Here is a 16,998-nt window from a genome sequence, read left to right as displayed (position 1 = left end):
TGCAAGTTTCCGGCTTGGTATTGGCAACAGGGCCACTGGATTTTTTTTTTTTCCAAGCTATGATGTGTATTTGCAGTCAGTAGTGTAAAAAATTTTTTTTCAAGTAACAGCTTGGTGCAGGTGGAAGTCTTTGAGGTACGCTTTCTCATTTGCAGCTCATTTCAAACAACTTCTGAAATCTCCCCTCTCTAAAGATGAAAGATTTTGGATTTGATTTGTAAAAGTCTTATTGATACCTGAATCACGTCCAACATGTGGGCTGCAGATATGAGAAATAGTTATGTGTCCATGAATTATGAGAATGCTTTCATATTCCAAGCACTTCCACAAAAATCTGGAAGTTCATTATGGATAAGTACTAGGCTACTCTCTGATTAAGTCAGGCTAGTGCTTCGAACCAGGCGGCTTTGAATCCCTCTGAATAGGCTATCAGGAGAAATATTTTCTACCTCGAAGACCTGGACGGAGTACAGCTTTAGGTAGCTCTAGGTGATGTCTAAAGGAGTTGCACTAACAAATGTCTTATTTTTGGCTCATGCTCCATTCTTATCTAGAGCAAATAAGATGTTAGTCTAGAATAACAAATAGTTTTCAGTAATAATGATTGATTTCTAACAGTAAAAATCAAAATGTCTCAGAAGTGCCTTTTCTGATGCTGCAGTTGCAAACAGCTGAACTAAGGAAAAATACTGGTACTTAAATAAATATTAAGAACTTTCCACATTAAAGAACATACTAAAGAAGTATTAAGTACATTTTGGTAAAGAATCTCTGGTGCCAGTGTCAAGAAACTGTATTATCTTTGTTGTGACAATTATTTAAAAAAAAAAAAAGTCACACATAAAATGGCACATTTTTCTATCCAAAAAATCAGAAGGCATCTAACTGACTAGATTAGCTTTCTAGGTTCCATGAAACAAAGAATCTCTTCTGAGCTATTACTCTAAAATTTGGATTCAGCTCTACTGAATACTTTTTATAACCTAATTATTTTTGTGTTCATTACTTATGCATGCTGTATTTAATGAATAGAGAGGAAAATACCGAATTAAGATAAATAATTCTTTTTGTTCTGTATGGCATAACATTCAGCTGAGCTGTAACAGGGATCTTCTTTCTATGGTTTTTGCTGTCCTCACTGAAGTGGCATGGCTTCAACTGGGGATGGCATGGATACTGCCTATCCCTGCAGTGTAGGATCTTATGGATAAAGCAGCGCCCCAGAAGGTGGGACGTGTTTTTATGGCCTGGGGAGATCCCAGGCTTAGTACTTTGCACTCGCTTCTTGAATTCTGATTGTATAAAACTGTTACTGGTGCTGTCCCTAATCTGTATGTATGTGTAGTGCTGCTTATGTTTGCCTACTTATTGTTTTAAAGTTCACTACCTTTGCTTTAAAAAGCAGAATAAATCCTCCCAGCTAGAGTGGTGCTCTGGTAAGTGACACTGGTTAAAGTCAGAGCTAACGCTGGCACCTTAATTGCTCTTTGTTTTTCTCCTCTAAATATGTGCCCCTAAATATTTGCATTGTGATACCGTATTGTAACCCCATGCTCCTTTTTTGTATTTCTTAGTCACCACCTTGCCAGCATTCACACCTTTTATGAAGCAGTTTTTCTGACTTTTCACTCGTAAGCTCATAGATATATTAGTGTTCAGAACAGCTTGATGCGTTTCTCTTTCCAGTCTCTTGGTGCTTTGCAGCATTTAGGATGTGGGCCATTGTAGGTGCAGGGAATAGTGAGGTCTCACCCACTGGTATGTGCAGGTGATTTTGAAATGCAATACAGTGAGCAAAAGACACAGAAGAATGAATAGCAGGGGGGTTCCTGTGCAGTTAATGTATAGCTTTGAATAATAACCTTTGTGTGAGTGTTGTTGAAGTTGGATATTTCAGTGCTGTCAGCAACAGCACTTTCATCTTCCTCTAGCACTTTTGCATGCATCGGTCAAAATCACAGGAATGTTTGCCCACAGCCAAGGCTGCAAACTCAGGTATAACTTTCTGTATCATCTCCCTCACTGTCAGCCAGGCATCGTCTTTGCATCACACCCTTGAGCTGGTTGTAATGTTTTCAGCCTTTTAACAGATACAAAAAGCACAGTTCAGGCTCTCATCGACGAAGTGTAGATACCATTCTCTTTCAGCTCCTGGGAGCAGCCACAGCAACAAGAAAGTTGCGGCATGCCTTAATTGTTCTACTGCATAATCCCACTCATAGAGGAGGATGAGAGTGAAGACTAAAGTAGGCCCATGCCTTTCTGGTAAAGTCTGGTTCTGACTAATATCTCTCTTCGATTATTTTTTGTTTTAAACTGATTGTTTGTAATTGTCTATTTCTTTCATTATATCTGTCACGTTTCTAATTTGGAGCGCTTTACTCACGCTCTTTCTGATTGTAGCATCTTCCAAGTTGACGCATTGGTGGACTGACACTACTGTCTTTTTAAGGAAACAAAACCATGGGTTTTTTTCTTCCTTACTATATAAGCTGAGGCTTTTAAAACATAAATACTGAGGCCTGTAGGATACAGTAGTCCCCTTTTTATGAACCAGGCTGGGGCTTTGACACAGGAGGCAACTGGTGCTTAAATTATTCTGGTTACTTGAGGTTGTAGACTGCAGCTGTGAGGAGTGATGGCAGCTGAAAATATTCAAGAGGCGTCAACTCCGTACTGTGGGTGAGGGTGCGGACTCTGCTGTGGTATGGTTTGTAAAGATTCTGCTATCATGGAATAGGCACACAATTTTTTATACTATATTTTTAAATGCTTCAGATGTTGAATTTGTTATAGAGGCTTTATAGAGATAAGCAAATAAATGGAATGAGTTTTGCCTATGTAAAGAAAACTGCAGGTGGCTAGGTCAGTGCAGGGGGCTTGGAAATTACATGAGCCTTGAGCAGATGCTTAAGTGTTTCTTATCTCCAAATGTTTCTTATCTTATCTCCAAATTTACTACTCTTTACATATGTCGCAATAGCTGGCTGTGAGAGATGGGGAATCTCATATTTCTATGGCAGCACTCTGATGCTGCTGTGCTTGGCTGTGGGCTTCCTTGCTCCTATTGCTGGGCTACAGGTTTTTTGGTTTTTTTTTGGAAGGGGGGGGTGTTGTGGTGTTTGGTGAGGAGTTTTTTTGGTGTTTTTTTGTTGTTGTTGTTTTTAGATTCAATAGACAGCATAGTGGGACAGATAACTGGCTACTTTGATGTTCATTTGTTTGTACAAAGGAGAACATAGATCTGTCTCTTGGCAAGGTAGAAGGATGCTCTAGTTTGCCTTGAATGCTGCACAATGGTTCCTGGGAACATACAGGTTGCTTTCTAGCACTGTTTAACAAGGTCAGCTTAAGCTAATGCTGGGTGAGAGAATATGGCAAAACATTGATAAGCTTTGGAACTGGAGCTCCAAATATCCAGCTTCTTTCAAGGAAATAGGTGTAAACATTTCTGCCTCCTGATATTTTAAACCCTGCTTTCACTGAGGTGATGCATTGCCTGAGAAAGTTGCATCGTAGGAATTGTCCCACTAGAGTCCTTTAGGGTAAAGTCTTCCTAGCGGTGATCTTATTCAGAAAAGCATTGGGTGAGCATGCAGTGTTGAAACATCATGAAAACTGGAATGGGTTTGTCCATGTATCTTTCCAAAATCACCAGTCCTGAACTAATCTACAAAGTAGTTAAAACAGCATGTGTTAAGAAAGCTTCATAGTGGCGGCAAGACATGCCTTGCATACTGTTTTGGTGCACACTGACTTATATTTAAACTTTGGCTGAAGGAAAACCAGCCAGTAGAAATTAGCTGCATTAGTTGTTGGCTAGTGAGCAATGCCTTTGTAGAACTGCTTTCTAATTCAAGCACCTCATGTTTAGCAACTGACTTAAAAGTATTCCCGCTGCCCAAGCTCTCACGTTGCTTCTGTGATATGCAATTGCCCCTTAAATCTGCTTTTTTTTGCTTGTTTTGGTTTTGAACCAGACAGTAGAACCAGTAGGAGAACATAAGAATTGGAGTACAAATGGTGTGATAATAGGGCAGGTAATGGGCTTAGGAAAATATTTTCTTGTATGCATGTCATTGATGCCTTTTTGGGGGAAGGGGGGATATAGTTAATGAGTTCCTGGCTGCTGTTAAAGTATCAGTTGGTCGACTTTGCCAACTGTGCCAGCTACAACCTGTATCAAATGTCACATATTTCAGTTTGTAACTCTTAGTGAGAAGACAACGTAAAATTAGAGCAGCGTGATACATAAGATTTCCTGCATCCTCAAGGCTGGGTATTTGCCTGGCGTGAAGACTCCTATTTTGCATTCGTCGGACAACTTTTCCTTGTCACTTTAACACCCGATCTGTGTGCGCTTTTGGCAGCATTAAAGCTACCAGCTGCCTTGAACGCTGTTGGTCATGAGAAGCTGCTGAGCGGCCTGTTGACTGTCCTCCACAGCGGTGAGGAGAGAGGCGGGAAACCGGTCCTGTGCACCCTGCTGAAGTCAGCGTGATTGAGAAGCGACTCCCTGTGATCTTCTGTCCTAGTCTCATGCGGTTTAGCTGTCTTCCCAGCCTTGGCTGGTTTGCATAGTTGGTCAGGGGTGATAGGGGTTTTTAAAAGCTCCGGGATATGTTTTTCTGATTGATTTGATGAGGCAGAGCAAAAGCCATTAGTGCCTGCGGACCAGTGGGAGCCTCCAAGAAGTAGCAGTTGTGGGAAGGAGACTGAGATGGCACTTGCTAATTGTGGAAGCAACTTAAATACACTGAGACTTTCCCCCTCTGCCAAGGAGAAAGGAGGCATGTTAATAATTAACATGGGTTTATTTGCATTCGAGGTGTTTCCAGTTTAGCTAAATGTCGTGTCTAGCTAAATGTTGCTCGCGTGCAGCAAGTGTGGAGAGACAGACATTGCTTCCAGTATGTGGGAGTGGCGGTTCAGAAGATTACCATCTGTTTTCCATGTCTGTAACTTTGCGAGTGTTGATAACTGCAGTGTGGCTGACAAGTGACTGACCTACTAAGAAAAATGTAGGGATTTTGGAGAGCAGATGGCTTAGGGAGTCGCAAAGACAACCCAGCTTGTTTCATCTGTACTTCAGTGGTCTGTCTGGGGATGGTAGAAAGGAAAGTTGCTGTCATTCTGTGACTATTACAATCTCTGGTGAAACAAATTGGTAATCTCAATCCAGCTGAGCGGCCAGGTGTCCACACTGCAGTACCACCATGTGCTGGACATGTGTGCCTTCCTTGCCTTCTGTGGATAAAGGCATTGCCAGTGCAGAGTTTGATGTTACTTTTGTCCTCCTTTTTCATCCTTGCTTCTCTTTTTGACTTCTACTACAATTCAGAATAGTTGATAAACCATGAGGTGGTTTCACAACATGGATACATGGCTGCTGTAGACTTGCTGGAGACAACCTTTTGCTTATCCAAGAGCAGTTAGTAATCTGACCCCATTAATATTCTTAATGTAAGGGCCCTGTTTGGATTTATGGAGCATGTGAAGCTGACTTCACCTGTTGAAACAGACCTCTGTCTTTGGAAATGTTCAGAAGTGAGAACAGATAGGGAGCCACGTGGACAGACTTTGATGGAATGGGACCATGGCCTAAAAGATCTTCTTCCTGCCTTTCAAAGGCGACTTCAGAAGTCCCCTTTCTCCTGTGAGTAAAGCCAGGAGAACACTACTCAGCTCAGCACTGGTGTCCAGCCCTGTGGTGATAGCTGAACCACAGCTAAAGTGGCAGAGTACAAATACCTTCAACTTGTTTATTTTAATATTATGCCAGTCTATCTGGGTAGCTACATATGCAACCTGCATACAGCTCCTTTAAGCACAGTCCTGTTAGTTTAGAAAAGTATAGTTTGTGTGTGTGCATGTATATATAAATGTTTGCCTGCTTTTTTTAATAACCATTGCAAATCTTGTTTAACTAACAACTTTCTTATGCAAAGAGAAATATTTTGTGTATTTAAGTGCAAAATCAGTGAATATCTACTAGCTGTAAAACTAAGTCTAATTTATGCCTTTTAAATGAATCTTTCTGAAATGTTATCAATACTTTTAACTTCAGACATTCCAGAAATTAATTTTACTTTTGTAGCAAAGTATCTTTGAAAAGCTAATTGTGGTCTTGATGTTGTGACTACCAGTGTCCTTCTTCCCAAAACATGTGGTGGTTATTTTGCTCTCAGTTCCTTGTGGTTTCATTTTCGGTTGTGTTTTTTTTGTTTTTTTTTTTTTTTTTTCTTCTTCTAGTTATGTACCTGACAGTTGTGGGGTCTCTTTTTCCCTAGGAGCAGTTGGTCATCATGGTGACAATCTTGCAGAGAAGATACTTTCTGTGCTTCCCAAGCTTCCCGGCCACAAGACCGATGTGATGGTTAACATGGTGGAACTTACGGCACTGCAGACTACAGATGAAACTTGCAATATTATAGCACCTGGCTGCTTAGCACAACCAAAGTAAACATTCTTTTTTTCTTTCTTTTTTTAAGATGTTGAATATGTTTGTTATCTTTTTGGGGGGGGGGGGGGAAAGGAACAAAGAACAAGTCTTTTCTTAAATAATCAAGCTTACAGCAAAAACCCATCTGGTCCTAATTCTGCTGGAATATAATCAGTTTGTATGTGTGCAATAAGTGAGCAGGCCAGATAAGACTCCCAAAAGTGGGAGATTCTCAGGACCTTTTTAGATCTGGGTTGTTTAAATTGCTGTAGATTACTGTAATAGAAATCAGTACAGATTAAAGGCCAAAAATTCTTCCTTGTGACATTTCTTTTTCTGCCTAAGTAACAGGTCATACAGGCAGGTAGGTCTTAAGTATGGCTTTCTTTTCCCATAAACCTCTTTATAATTACCAAGTGAGCTGCATGCTGAATTCTTGTTAGAGTACCTCTTAACTTAAGGTTTTATCCCTGTTATCAAACACAATACCTGTGGAGAAAGAGCAGTAGGCACAAATTTAGGTATACAGACAGCTTCATAAGGGCCTGTTTTTTGCTTAAACAAGGACAATCTAAACTTCAAACAGCTGTACTTAGTTATGTATAATTTGCAGCCAAGACATTGCTTGTAAAGTGCATCAGATTTGATGTTTCACTTTCTAAATTTAGTTGTCTGAATTGAAACTTTCCTGCAGCTTCTATTACTATGCATGAACCAGGAAATACATCAGGTGCTGGTTTCGCTCCACAGAAAAAATTTTCGCTCAGCCTTGCTCTAGAAATTAATGCAGTGCAAAGAAGATTAAAAGTTCTCTCTTTTGATGTAATGTTCCCTCCATATATTAGAAAAGGGTTTTTCAAGATGGGCTATCTTTTATAGATCTTATAGAGTCTATAGATATTTTATATATCTTAGAGAGTCTGTTCTTCTGTTTTGACTCCTTTTGGTACTTGACACCTGTGCTCTACTCCCTCTTCTCCCCCTGCAAAGATTTCACAGAAGACTTTCCACTGTTCCAACATATGGTCTTTATTTTGTGAGAGCCTCCAGATCCTTTGTCATCTTCCATCTCCCACATGTGCTGTAACTGGGTCCTGTTTCTAGGTTTCACGTTGCATAACTCTTTTCTTCCTTAGTAGTTGGAGAGGAAACATTTCCTCATATAGGTGGACTCAATTGTAAGTTGCTGCTGGGGTGACTAACTTAAATAAAATTTGTTCTGGTTTTCTTCTCATTGGCTGCTTTCCAGCTGATCTCTGAAGTAGAAGTGAGATGTTCTTAAGATCTATCTACGCAGCAAAATGAAGAGGTCATTGCCCATGGTAGACATGCTGTGGTAGCTGTTGTTTGTGCTAACTTTGAGTAACTACCAGAAATAAAGAAAATTTCTGGCAGCGTGGACTAGGAAAAAAAATAGTTATTTATTGCCCTGAGATTGTTGACCTGTGCTACTACTCCATTATTCCTAACATTATTGACATTGAGGAGACTAAAGCTAGTGCTAGTATGCCTTCCCATGCTAAAATTATGACTTCGGTCCTCTCTATAGTCACATTTTTACGAATAGCCTGCAGAGTTTATTGTGTTCTAAGGTGGCTAATAGTATATATACTGAGGTTTGTTTGCCTGTTTGCTAGCTAGTGGAAGGTGCCTCTGTTAACAATACGGTTAGACTTAACATATTTTGCAAAGTTTCCTATGGACACAGGTGGCTCAAGAGCAACAGGATTTGGCTACAAGGTGCTCAGCTGCTACTCTGCAAGTGCAGTAAATTTGGATAACAGGAGCTGATATGTGGTACCAAGGAAGTGGTGTCATTACCACGCCAGTTTGTAACAGCTTCCCCAAAATACCCTCCCTCTGGAAATTCATCTTGTAGAATCTGTTACACTGGAAATTTTTAAGAACAGGTTAGGAAACTAGTGGTTTAAATAATAGGATTGATCTTGCCTTGGAGCAGAGCAAAGGGACTAGATGACCTCTCAAAATCTCTCCTGTGATCATTGTTCACAACTGAAGAAGTGTTGCATGCCTGAGAATAGTCTCCAAACTCCGAAGAATGCTGTTCTGCAGTGTTCAACCTTGCGTCTTTCACTGTTCTCCAACTATGTAATGATTGGGAATGGTTTCTAACTTAAAATAGGCATTTCCAAACAAGCTTAAGACAATTGCTGAAGAGTACTAGAAACCATAACTGTGTCTGAATGGGTGGCTGAAGCTGGTGGCTTCCATTCTGTTCAACAGGACTGTGCTCTTAGTGTTGGATTATAAACATCAGCGTTAATCATCTTTGCTAGTGTGAAATGGTTGAAGTTCTGAAGCACTGAAATGGATTTAAAGTTCCCACCAGTGAGTTTCCGTGTCAGTTCTGTAAGAAATTCCATACGATGCTCTCAGCTCTTCATCAACATGGTTATTGCCATTGGTAGCTGGCTCGGAAGTGTTTCTTGTAATTGAAAACTTAAGTCTTGATTTATATTTGTAAATGATGCATGGCAAGGAGTGTTCCTCTGCTTGTAAATTCTGCATTTACTCTGGCGAGTGAAAGTGCCAGCACCTTTCCCAGAGACAGGATCAGTAACTTCAGTTACACCCAAGTGGAATGTGTGGGGGCTCTTTTACATGAAATTTTGTGATCAGACTGTGGCGTTTCACAGACTCGCATATTCAGAATATTTTTCCAATGTTTTCATTATTTTCTCTCAAGTAATATTTGAGTATGCTGTGGTGGGGGGAGAGAGAGAGAGGTCTGCTCTCTCCACACAGCTTGCTATATTTAACTTTTCTTATGGAATGCCTCTCCAGCAGAAACATCTGGGCTCAGTTACAGAGTTAGCAAACAGAATTAATGAATAATTTATGGCTGGTGTGGTGAAATAAAGCAGGGTTCTTTGCTCAAATCTAAGGAAATAATGGGCTTCTTTAAAGATCTAGATGAAAATGTAAATGCCATATGTTGCTTAAGTTACTGTACTTTGAAGGTGCTCTCTTTGTGAGGAAGGGAATTTCTTGCAAAACAAAAATATCTATTCTGGAGTTTTTAATTTTATTAGTATTAGTAGCCTCAAAAATCTTTCAGAGTAATTGTTTGCCCTACCGTAGTCACTGACATATTGCTGCTCCAGTGTGAATGTTAGTTGAGTTATGCTCTGAGAATTGTGTCAAAATATTTTATTAATTTTTATATACAGATGGATATATATAAAAAGAATGAAACAGTTTATAGACATAAAACTAAGGGCAGCCACTCTGAATCAGAACTGTTAGTTTCTGATTAAAAAATACGATAGCCACCTTGTCCTTCCAAACAAATGATGCATAATAGAAGTGGAAATTGTAGTGAAAGCTTAATGGCAGAGGTAATTTAAAAAAATTAAATTGATTGTAGCTCTCTTGCTGGTCTTTGTATTTTGATAACTCACACAGTGTTTTTGGAGGAATTTCTGACAATTTCAGCTCCTGATTTTAAGTGTACATGCAGTGGCTTCTTAGGAGTTGTCTGCTTGGATGAACATCAAGCTCTCCATGTTTGTGAGCCATCCATCGTGTCCATTTGATAACATTTTGGCCACTTTGTTTCTCAAAGCACCTATCTTGTGTTTTTAAGATTGGTATTTTATCACATGGAAGCATCCTGTCATGGGTTTATCTTGATGGAGGTTTGTCTTGTGCTGTTTTCCACCTCTTGCAAGCTGGGAGCCAAGGTGCATGGAGGCCCCATGGCTCCCTGAAGCCCCACGTCAGGGTTCAGATGCCTGCGTCCTGGCCACAGGTCTGTGGCATGTGCGAACAAGAAGTAGAGAGTTATGTGATACTGAACTGTGGGTAACTGAAGAAATATGTACGTTTGCTGTTTTTTTAATCTGCTCTTTTATTACCTAGGAACACTTTTGATGTGTTTTCATATTTTGCTGAATAAATTGAATACTTAATTTGTTTATGCACATTTCAAGAACTCGCTGAATAGAGATTTCTTGCCTGTTTTTCCACTTTTGCTTCCTTTTCTCCAATCTTTGGAGTTTGCAAGCTTCTTAGAATTCAATGTGGTGTTAAAATCTCAGAAAAACATCAGATTTTTATTTAAAATATATATGTATTCAATGCAATATACAAAGAACCATTGAGTTCTTACAGCAAGCATTTTTCCGTAACGATGCAAAACTGTAACGTAACACACTTCACGTTTGGGCTGCTACGCCTAAAGCAAGTCAGTGAGGAATATAGCTGAGGTGTCTGGGCACTTTTGACAAAGCAGATGGAGCCACTAAATCATTTAAATTTGCATTGAGGGGAAAAAGAACAAGTTCAGAATGAGGTGATCTTGTTGATGAGTGTGATGCAGAAAACATCAATATGCAGGCCAGGTGTTTGAAACATGGCACTTGCAAAATCTTTCCTTAGGTCTTTGTATAAGAGGTGGAAGGAGGGGTGTGCTGGGGTGTGGAGAAAGGGAGTTGGTTAAAAATTAGAATGTTCCTGGAGATGTAATACTAAAATTTCAACGTCTCATGTTAATGGTAGTTGAAAACACATACTTCTCCCAGTCCTCCTTAGTTCTGAGGTTGTTAATTTCTATTTTGGACTGATGAGTGCTTTTGTTTACAAGTGCCAAAACTGTTAGGGTTTGGATGGAGAAGAAAGCCCCATTCCAGCTGCACCTTTGCTCTTGCGCGTGATGTGATGTAGTGCTCTCCTGGTACTGGTGGGACTTGGACAATATTGAGCATAGAGGAAGGCTGTGAGGTGAGGGGACTTGTATTCCAGTCCTGGCTCTACTGTCGGCTTGCAGCGTGATCTTGGACAGGTCACTTCATTTCTTTCTGTTCCTGTTTCCCCTCCTAGTCTTTGTCCAAGGAACTTGTTTTTTAAACCAGTAAATAGGGGAATTTCTCAGGATACAAGTTAGCAGACCACATGGTAGAAAATCCTAGGGGTTCTGGTCTTTGGGAGGGTACAAATAAGGTGGCAAATGATTACGTGGGGAGTTAAGGTGTCAGGACAAGCAAAGGCAGCATCTCCATTTGTCCTTTCTTCAGTGCTGTGTCCTTCACACTCCTATGCACAGTGCTTTCCTGCACTGGGGAGAGGGGACTGTTCTGAGTTGTATCCCCCGCCGTCCCCCTTTCCTGTGAGCTGATGGAACAGCAGTTCCAATGAGCTCTGTGAAACACACCACTGCAGTATTCTTTGAACAATCACATGTATGATGTGAATTTAAAATGAAAGATTATTTGTGCTTGTATGGCAAAGAAAAGAGCAGCAAGAATTAAAACTGGCAAGGAGATTAAAGTATCCTTTTAAGCTGGGTAATAGATTTTTTTTTTTGAATTGTTGATTCTGTTCTCTTGATATTTTTTTCTTTTTTTTTTTTTTTTAACTGGGGAACAAGCATCTGAAGGATATCAAAGTGATGTTTTTCTTAACACTGAATTAATTACAAACTAAGCTTTGGGGGAGATGGTTCTTGGATCTTTGACATTTTCAGCTTTAATTTTAAATATTTCCTTTATGCCAGCTGTAGACATTAAAAAAAAAAAAACACCACTTTTTTGCATGCATAGGTTTATAAAAGCTTGTAATAAGAAGGTAATTTGGGACAGTGTTATTCTTGAATGAGCTGGGAATTTATGGCATAAATTAGAGTAATTTTCCTTTCTAGACTGTTAATATTAAAGAGGAAACGTTAATACTACAGTAAGAAAATCCAGATGACACAACTATATCGCTTCATATCCACAGAGTCTTGTGGAGGAGGAAGGGTAAACCAAAACAAAGGATGGCAAGGCTCTTTCAGACAGGGAGAGAGTGAGCTGCGTGCTGTAAACCGCTTTTGGATCTGCTCCAGTATATAGTTGGTGGGTCAGCAGCAGTGGGGTGCTGCCGGGGCTGCCTGTCCCTGCTTCTGGGGTGCTCATCCAGCTTTTCTGCTGCTGGACGCTTCCCCCTGCCGGGAGCTGCGCGTTCCTGCTCTCCTGGGAACCGGCCTCCTGCCTCTGCTGCAGTGCCCTGCTGAGCTCTGCTCTTGAGGATTGCTTTAATTGGAAAGTTAACCCCCCCAAGACAAAAAAAATCCCCAACCAACCAAAAAAAAAAGCTACCACCCACGTACAGCCTTTTCCTATCTGCCTTTCTGAACAGCGATTTTACAGAGAAAAGGAGGTCTTCACTGCAGGATTTAAGAAAAGCAGACATCACATTGCATTAAAAAACTGCTTGAAATTTTCCTTCAGCAATGACAGGAAAGATTACAGCGCACCCCTGTGCTTCTAGGACTCATGGTGTGCCACTAAGGTCCATTTTCAGGGAGATGAATTGGGCTTTGCAGGGTTTTTCTGTTGATACCTATTGCCTTTTCAGCAATCTGGCCAGGAGATGATTCTCTAAGCAGTGGATTGGGCAGTAAGAATGTCCCAAACATAGCATCCCCCACCACCACCGCTTTCCTGGACTTCTGCTCACCACTTTATTTTACTCATACGGGCTCCAATCACAGTCCTGAATCTAGGCCTATTCAGAGTTTCCTTATTGTTTGAAATTTCTCAAGGCATCTTCTTGTTGGGAATAACAGCCCCGGCTGCATCAGCTTCTGGGGTTTGTCAGTCACGACAAGCTTTCCAGGAGGTGCTTTCTGCTCAGTTTCAAACCAGCCTGAATCAAATGAACATAATTGACTGTTGCCACAGGATAAGATGAACAAGCTGATAAGATTTATTATATCTTGCAATAAATGTGTATATTTGCCCGGATCCTTTCAACACGGGACCTCCTTGAAATGGAAAAAAGGAAGGGGTGAGAGGGGTGTGCCGAGGGTGGAAAATTCTGGAAAGAGGTCAAGACCTCTGGCTCGCCTGTGCTGTGTAATGTACAGCATTGCTAGAAGACCTCACTGCTGCTCTGCAAAACCCCGGTTTGCTGCACTAGTGGGTTTGTTGAAGTAACCGGTGGAGGAATCATATGAGGGTTCTTCACCAACCAGGTTCCTGCCTAATAGGTGCCACGTTTTTTTCAATCACCTGTTATGACAGGCCTCAAGCCTTAGAAGTTGTCCTCTAGATAAGAGGAAGCTTGATTATTTTCCTTGAGATAAAGAATTAATTGGGCTGACTGGCTCTTGGCATCAGCTGGGTGATTCTTCATTATCTGTGCCTCTCAGCCCACAAAATGGACTTCAGGGGGTTGTAGGAAGATGGACTGCTCAAGATTTTGTTCCTTCTGCTTTGAGGACTTCTAACTGCACTGTTTGTCTGGGCTACCCAGGCTTACTAATGAAAGTTTTCAGCCAGAATTCAGGTTGTCTCCTGGGCCCTCTGACATATAGCCATCCTCAGCGTGCAAGGATCAAGAAGTCCAAGATGCCATCGCTTGTAGAATCTGCTAGTTGAAAATGGCAAAATCCAGAATCATTCATGCTTAATTTTTTGAAGACATATTTTTAGTTTTTTTTGGAGAAGGAATCCCTGTATTTCTATTTTTCTCAATATAATCTCTACCTAAGTACTGTCATTAAGTCCCAAGTTTCTGACTTTGTCTTTTGCCTGTGGAAAGACACAATAAATTTAAGTTGTTATCCAGATGTTGTCCAACCATCAACAGGTCTCTGAGTACTTGTATCTTCAGCTGGTTAGCACAGCAAGGTAACTGAATGTCTGTAAGGAAATTCAGTGAGTACAATCCCTCAGCTACTTTATCTTCCGACTGTTTTCTTGTTAGCATTGCTCTCTGTTCCACAGGTACATTCCTTGCAAGATGTAAAGAAGGACAAATCTCTTTCTGATTATCCATCAGAAAGAGTAACTACTGATGTCTGCAGTCAGGACAGAAAGGGAAGATCTTTATGTTGCTTAGGGGTGGTGTTTTTTTGGCTGTCTGCAGCATTTCTTTTAAAACTGACATCCCTTTCTTGTTACCTTAATGCTTTTGCTTGTGAATTTTGTGAGTTTCTTTTTCCCCCCTCTGTAAGTTTGCAAACTGCTTTTCTCTTGGTGTGGCCACGGTGCATTTTCCTGCAGATGTATTCAGAGTTCAATAGCAGCAGGACACTGTCTGTTTAAGTAGACTTTATGAATCTCCAAAGTGAGCTCCAATCTTTTTTGTTTTATAGTACGATCTGCCAGTAACCGTTGCTTTGGCTGACATTGTGAGATTTTTCTAAGACTAGCTCTCACTCTGCTTGGCCAACTGCCTTTAAGTTTGCCTTCTGAATGACCTCAACAACGAGGTTTTAAAATGCAGTGATATGCATTGGCCTTATTACATACTGCAGAATTACTCGTTTGCTGCTCAGCCATAGTGCCAGAACAGAGAGTGACCAAGTGACCTGGAGGGGTGTTTTAGTTTATCATTCTCATACTATAAAGTAAGCCTGCTGTATCTTACAATGGAGAAAAGTGTGCCGTAAGAGACTGATGAGAAGAACAAACGACAGCTTCTCGTTCTGATGAGGAATCGGTGTTTGGGAAGGAAATGGTATTATCTTTTGGCAACAGGTTTGGTTGCTAGTTTTAACTATATGGTTGAGATGCTTTCATGATTCCAAACTTTATATGAAACAGGAATCGAAGCTTATGCAGGCTAAAATTGATGAGCTATTTACCTGGCAGAGCTTAAAGATGGTTTTACTCTGGAAAGTAGACAGAATCTGTGCACAGAGAAATACTTCTTTGTTTTTATACAGATAAATACTTACACAACTATTGATTTTAATTTTTTATAATTGATCCAAAAATCCAGCCTCCTCTTCTGTTATTTAGCATGGCTAAATAATATTTAGCATGACTTCTGTTGTTTAGATGGCAGATCTTTGGATTCTAATTCATAATGCCTAGCTCCAGTGCTCTCTTCTCTTCGTGCATCTTGTTTTCCTTAAGTGTAGGAAAGAGATGCTGAAATGGGTTTTGCTGCTTTACAGCTGCTCACAGTTTCAAAAGTGGTTGTGAAAATTGACCAAATCAAGCTAGTTTTTAATGCCCTGATGAACTGCGGCCCAGAAGCAGTCCTTTTGCAGGCTCTGGACAACTGCGCTACACCAAGTACCACTTAATTTCCATAGACTGTGAATGTATTTTCTAAAATGATGTTCAACAGGGAGAGATTCCCGTTCGCTGTGGGAGAGAAAAGTTTTATGACCGTACCTAAATCTCTCCATGACTATACTACTACTTTAAATAAGCAACCAGAAAAAGAAAACCATATTGAGCCATTTTCAATTACTGGAAACAGCCGCAGAATGCACACTGAATGTGTATGCTGCACGTGGATGCTTGAGCTCCAGTTACCCCTTAGAAAAAGGAAATTAATCTTGACAGAAAAAGCTGCAGGTCTTATTAATGACAAGGGAATATGGCTTCAAGCACTCTTTGCACAGGTCGGAAAATACCATCAATGATACACTTGGTTTTGATGGTAAGGAGGGAATGCGGAGGAGGAGGGGAATTAGACAACACCCAACACGCTTCTTATACAAGCCCTTTTTAGGAGGAGGATGCAGCATTAATATTGAATGACTAGAAAAAGCCACCGAAAATCCAGAGATTTTGGATTAGGAAAAATTCTGCTCTCCTTACTCATTCTGTGGTAGGCAGAAGTGTATCAGGGAGGGGTTGTGAGAAGATATCCAGAACACAGGGTAAATATATGCAATGTAGACAGAAGTCCTTATCTTGTTCTCCATGACAGATCAACTAGAGTATGGAAATGGTTATAAAAATGAAAGCCTGAGGCTGGAGCTTTATTCTTCCTGAGTAGCTGTCAGTTTGGTTTTGAAGGGTAGAATTGGCCATATTAGGTTTGCATGAGATCTGAAGAAGCAAGGGCGCTAGGTTTGCATTCAAACTATGACAAATATGCTACTTTGAAGTAAGAGAGAGGAATAAGGAAGATATGCAGGGCCAAGCCCTCAAGTTGATCTAAGTTTGCGTTCACCAACATGCTAGCAGAGAATTTGGCCCTGCGTGTTCAAACAACACGTCTTTAAGATGTAAGGTCTGCTGCAGATTATTTTTTTACTATTTATTTGGGGTCTCCAAGTCTCTAGTTGAATACTTGTTCTCAACCCATAAAGAGAGTATCTTTGAATGTTTTAACTACTCTATGCCATAAGACTTCATAAGCAATGATTTTTGTGGTAACTGAGTCACTTATGGAAAGGATTGTCTTTCCTTCTGTGATGAAGACATATTCCTGTACATTAAGCCCTCAAAATGGGCTAGTCAAGAGTTTGCATTGGCAAGTCAAGGCTTTAGGCCAGCAAATGAGGGAGGGAGGTCAAAGGAGACTACCAAAAAGTGGCCTTGTAAATCAAAAACATTGAGGAGAGGGAATTCCTGGCATTCCATGGTATCTGGGTTTATTTTCTTACATTTCTCTAATAAGAAAAACACACTTCAGATGTGTTCTTGGTAAATGTTTTCACTTGTCTCATATATCTCTGCTGCCAAAAGTGACCCAAAATATATTGGTTTTACATGCCTCGAGGACATCTATTGGATAACTAACCAGTGCATCTGTAAAAGTGGACTTGGCACTCCAATGCAATCCCTGAATGTAGATTCAATTGT

General features: G+C 40.4%; 1 protein-coding gene across 3 annotated transcripts in view; it reads left to right on the top strand.

Moving 5' to 3' along the window:
* Nucleotides 1-16,998, top strand: part of SCFD2 (sec1 family domain containing 2) — a 206,153-nt gene that overhangs the window by 2,867 nt on the left and 186,288 nt on the right. For all 3 annotated transcript variants that reach the window (XM_087736208.1, XM_009474289.2, XM_087736209.1), the window contains exon 2: nucleotides 6,291-6,459. In XM_087736208.1, the coding sequence (XP_087592334.1) occupies nucleotides 6,291-6,459 (169 nt within the window). The remainder of the gene's footprint in view (nucleotides 1-6,290; nucleotides 6,460-16,998) is intronic.

The sequence above is a fragment of the Nipponia nippon genome, unplaced genomic scaffold, assembly GCF_047370975.1.
Source record: "Nipponia nippon isolate SJK-2023a ecotype South Korea unplaced genomic scaffold, ASM4737097v1 scaffold_6, whole genome shotgun sequence".
In the NCBI taxonomy this organism is placed as follows: Eukaryota; Metazoa; Chordata; class Aves; order Pelecaniformes; family Threskiornithidae; genus Nipponia; species Nipponia nippon.
The sequence above is the reverse complement of the archived record's forward strand: the minus strand, read 5'-3'. Positions and strand labels throughout refer to the sequence as shown.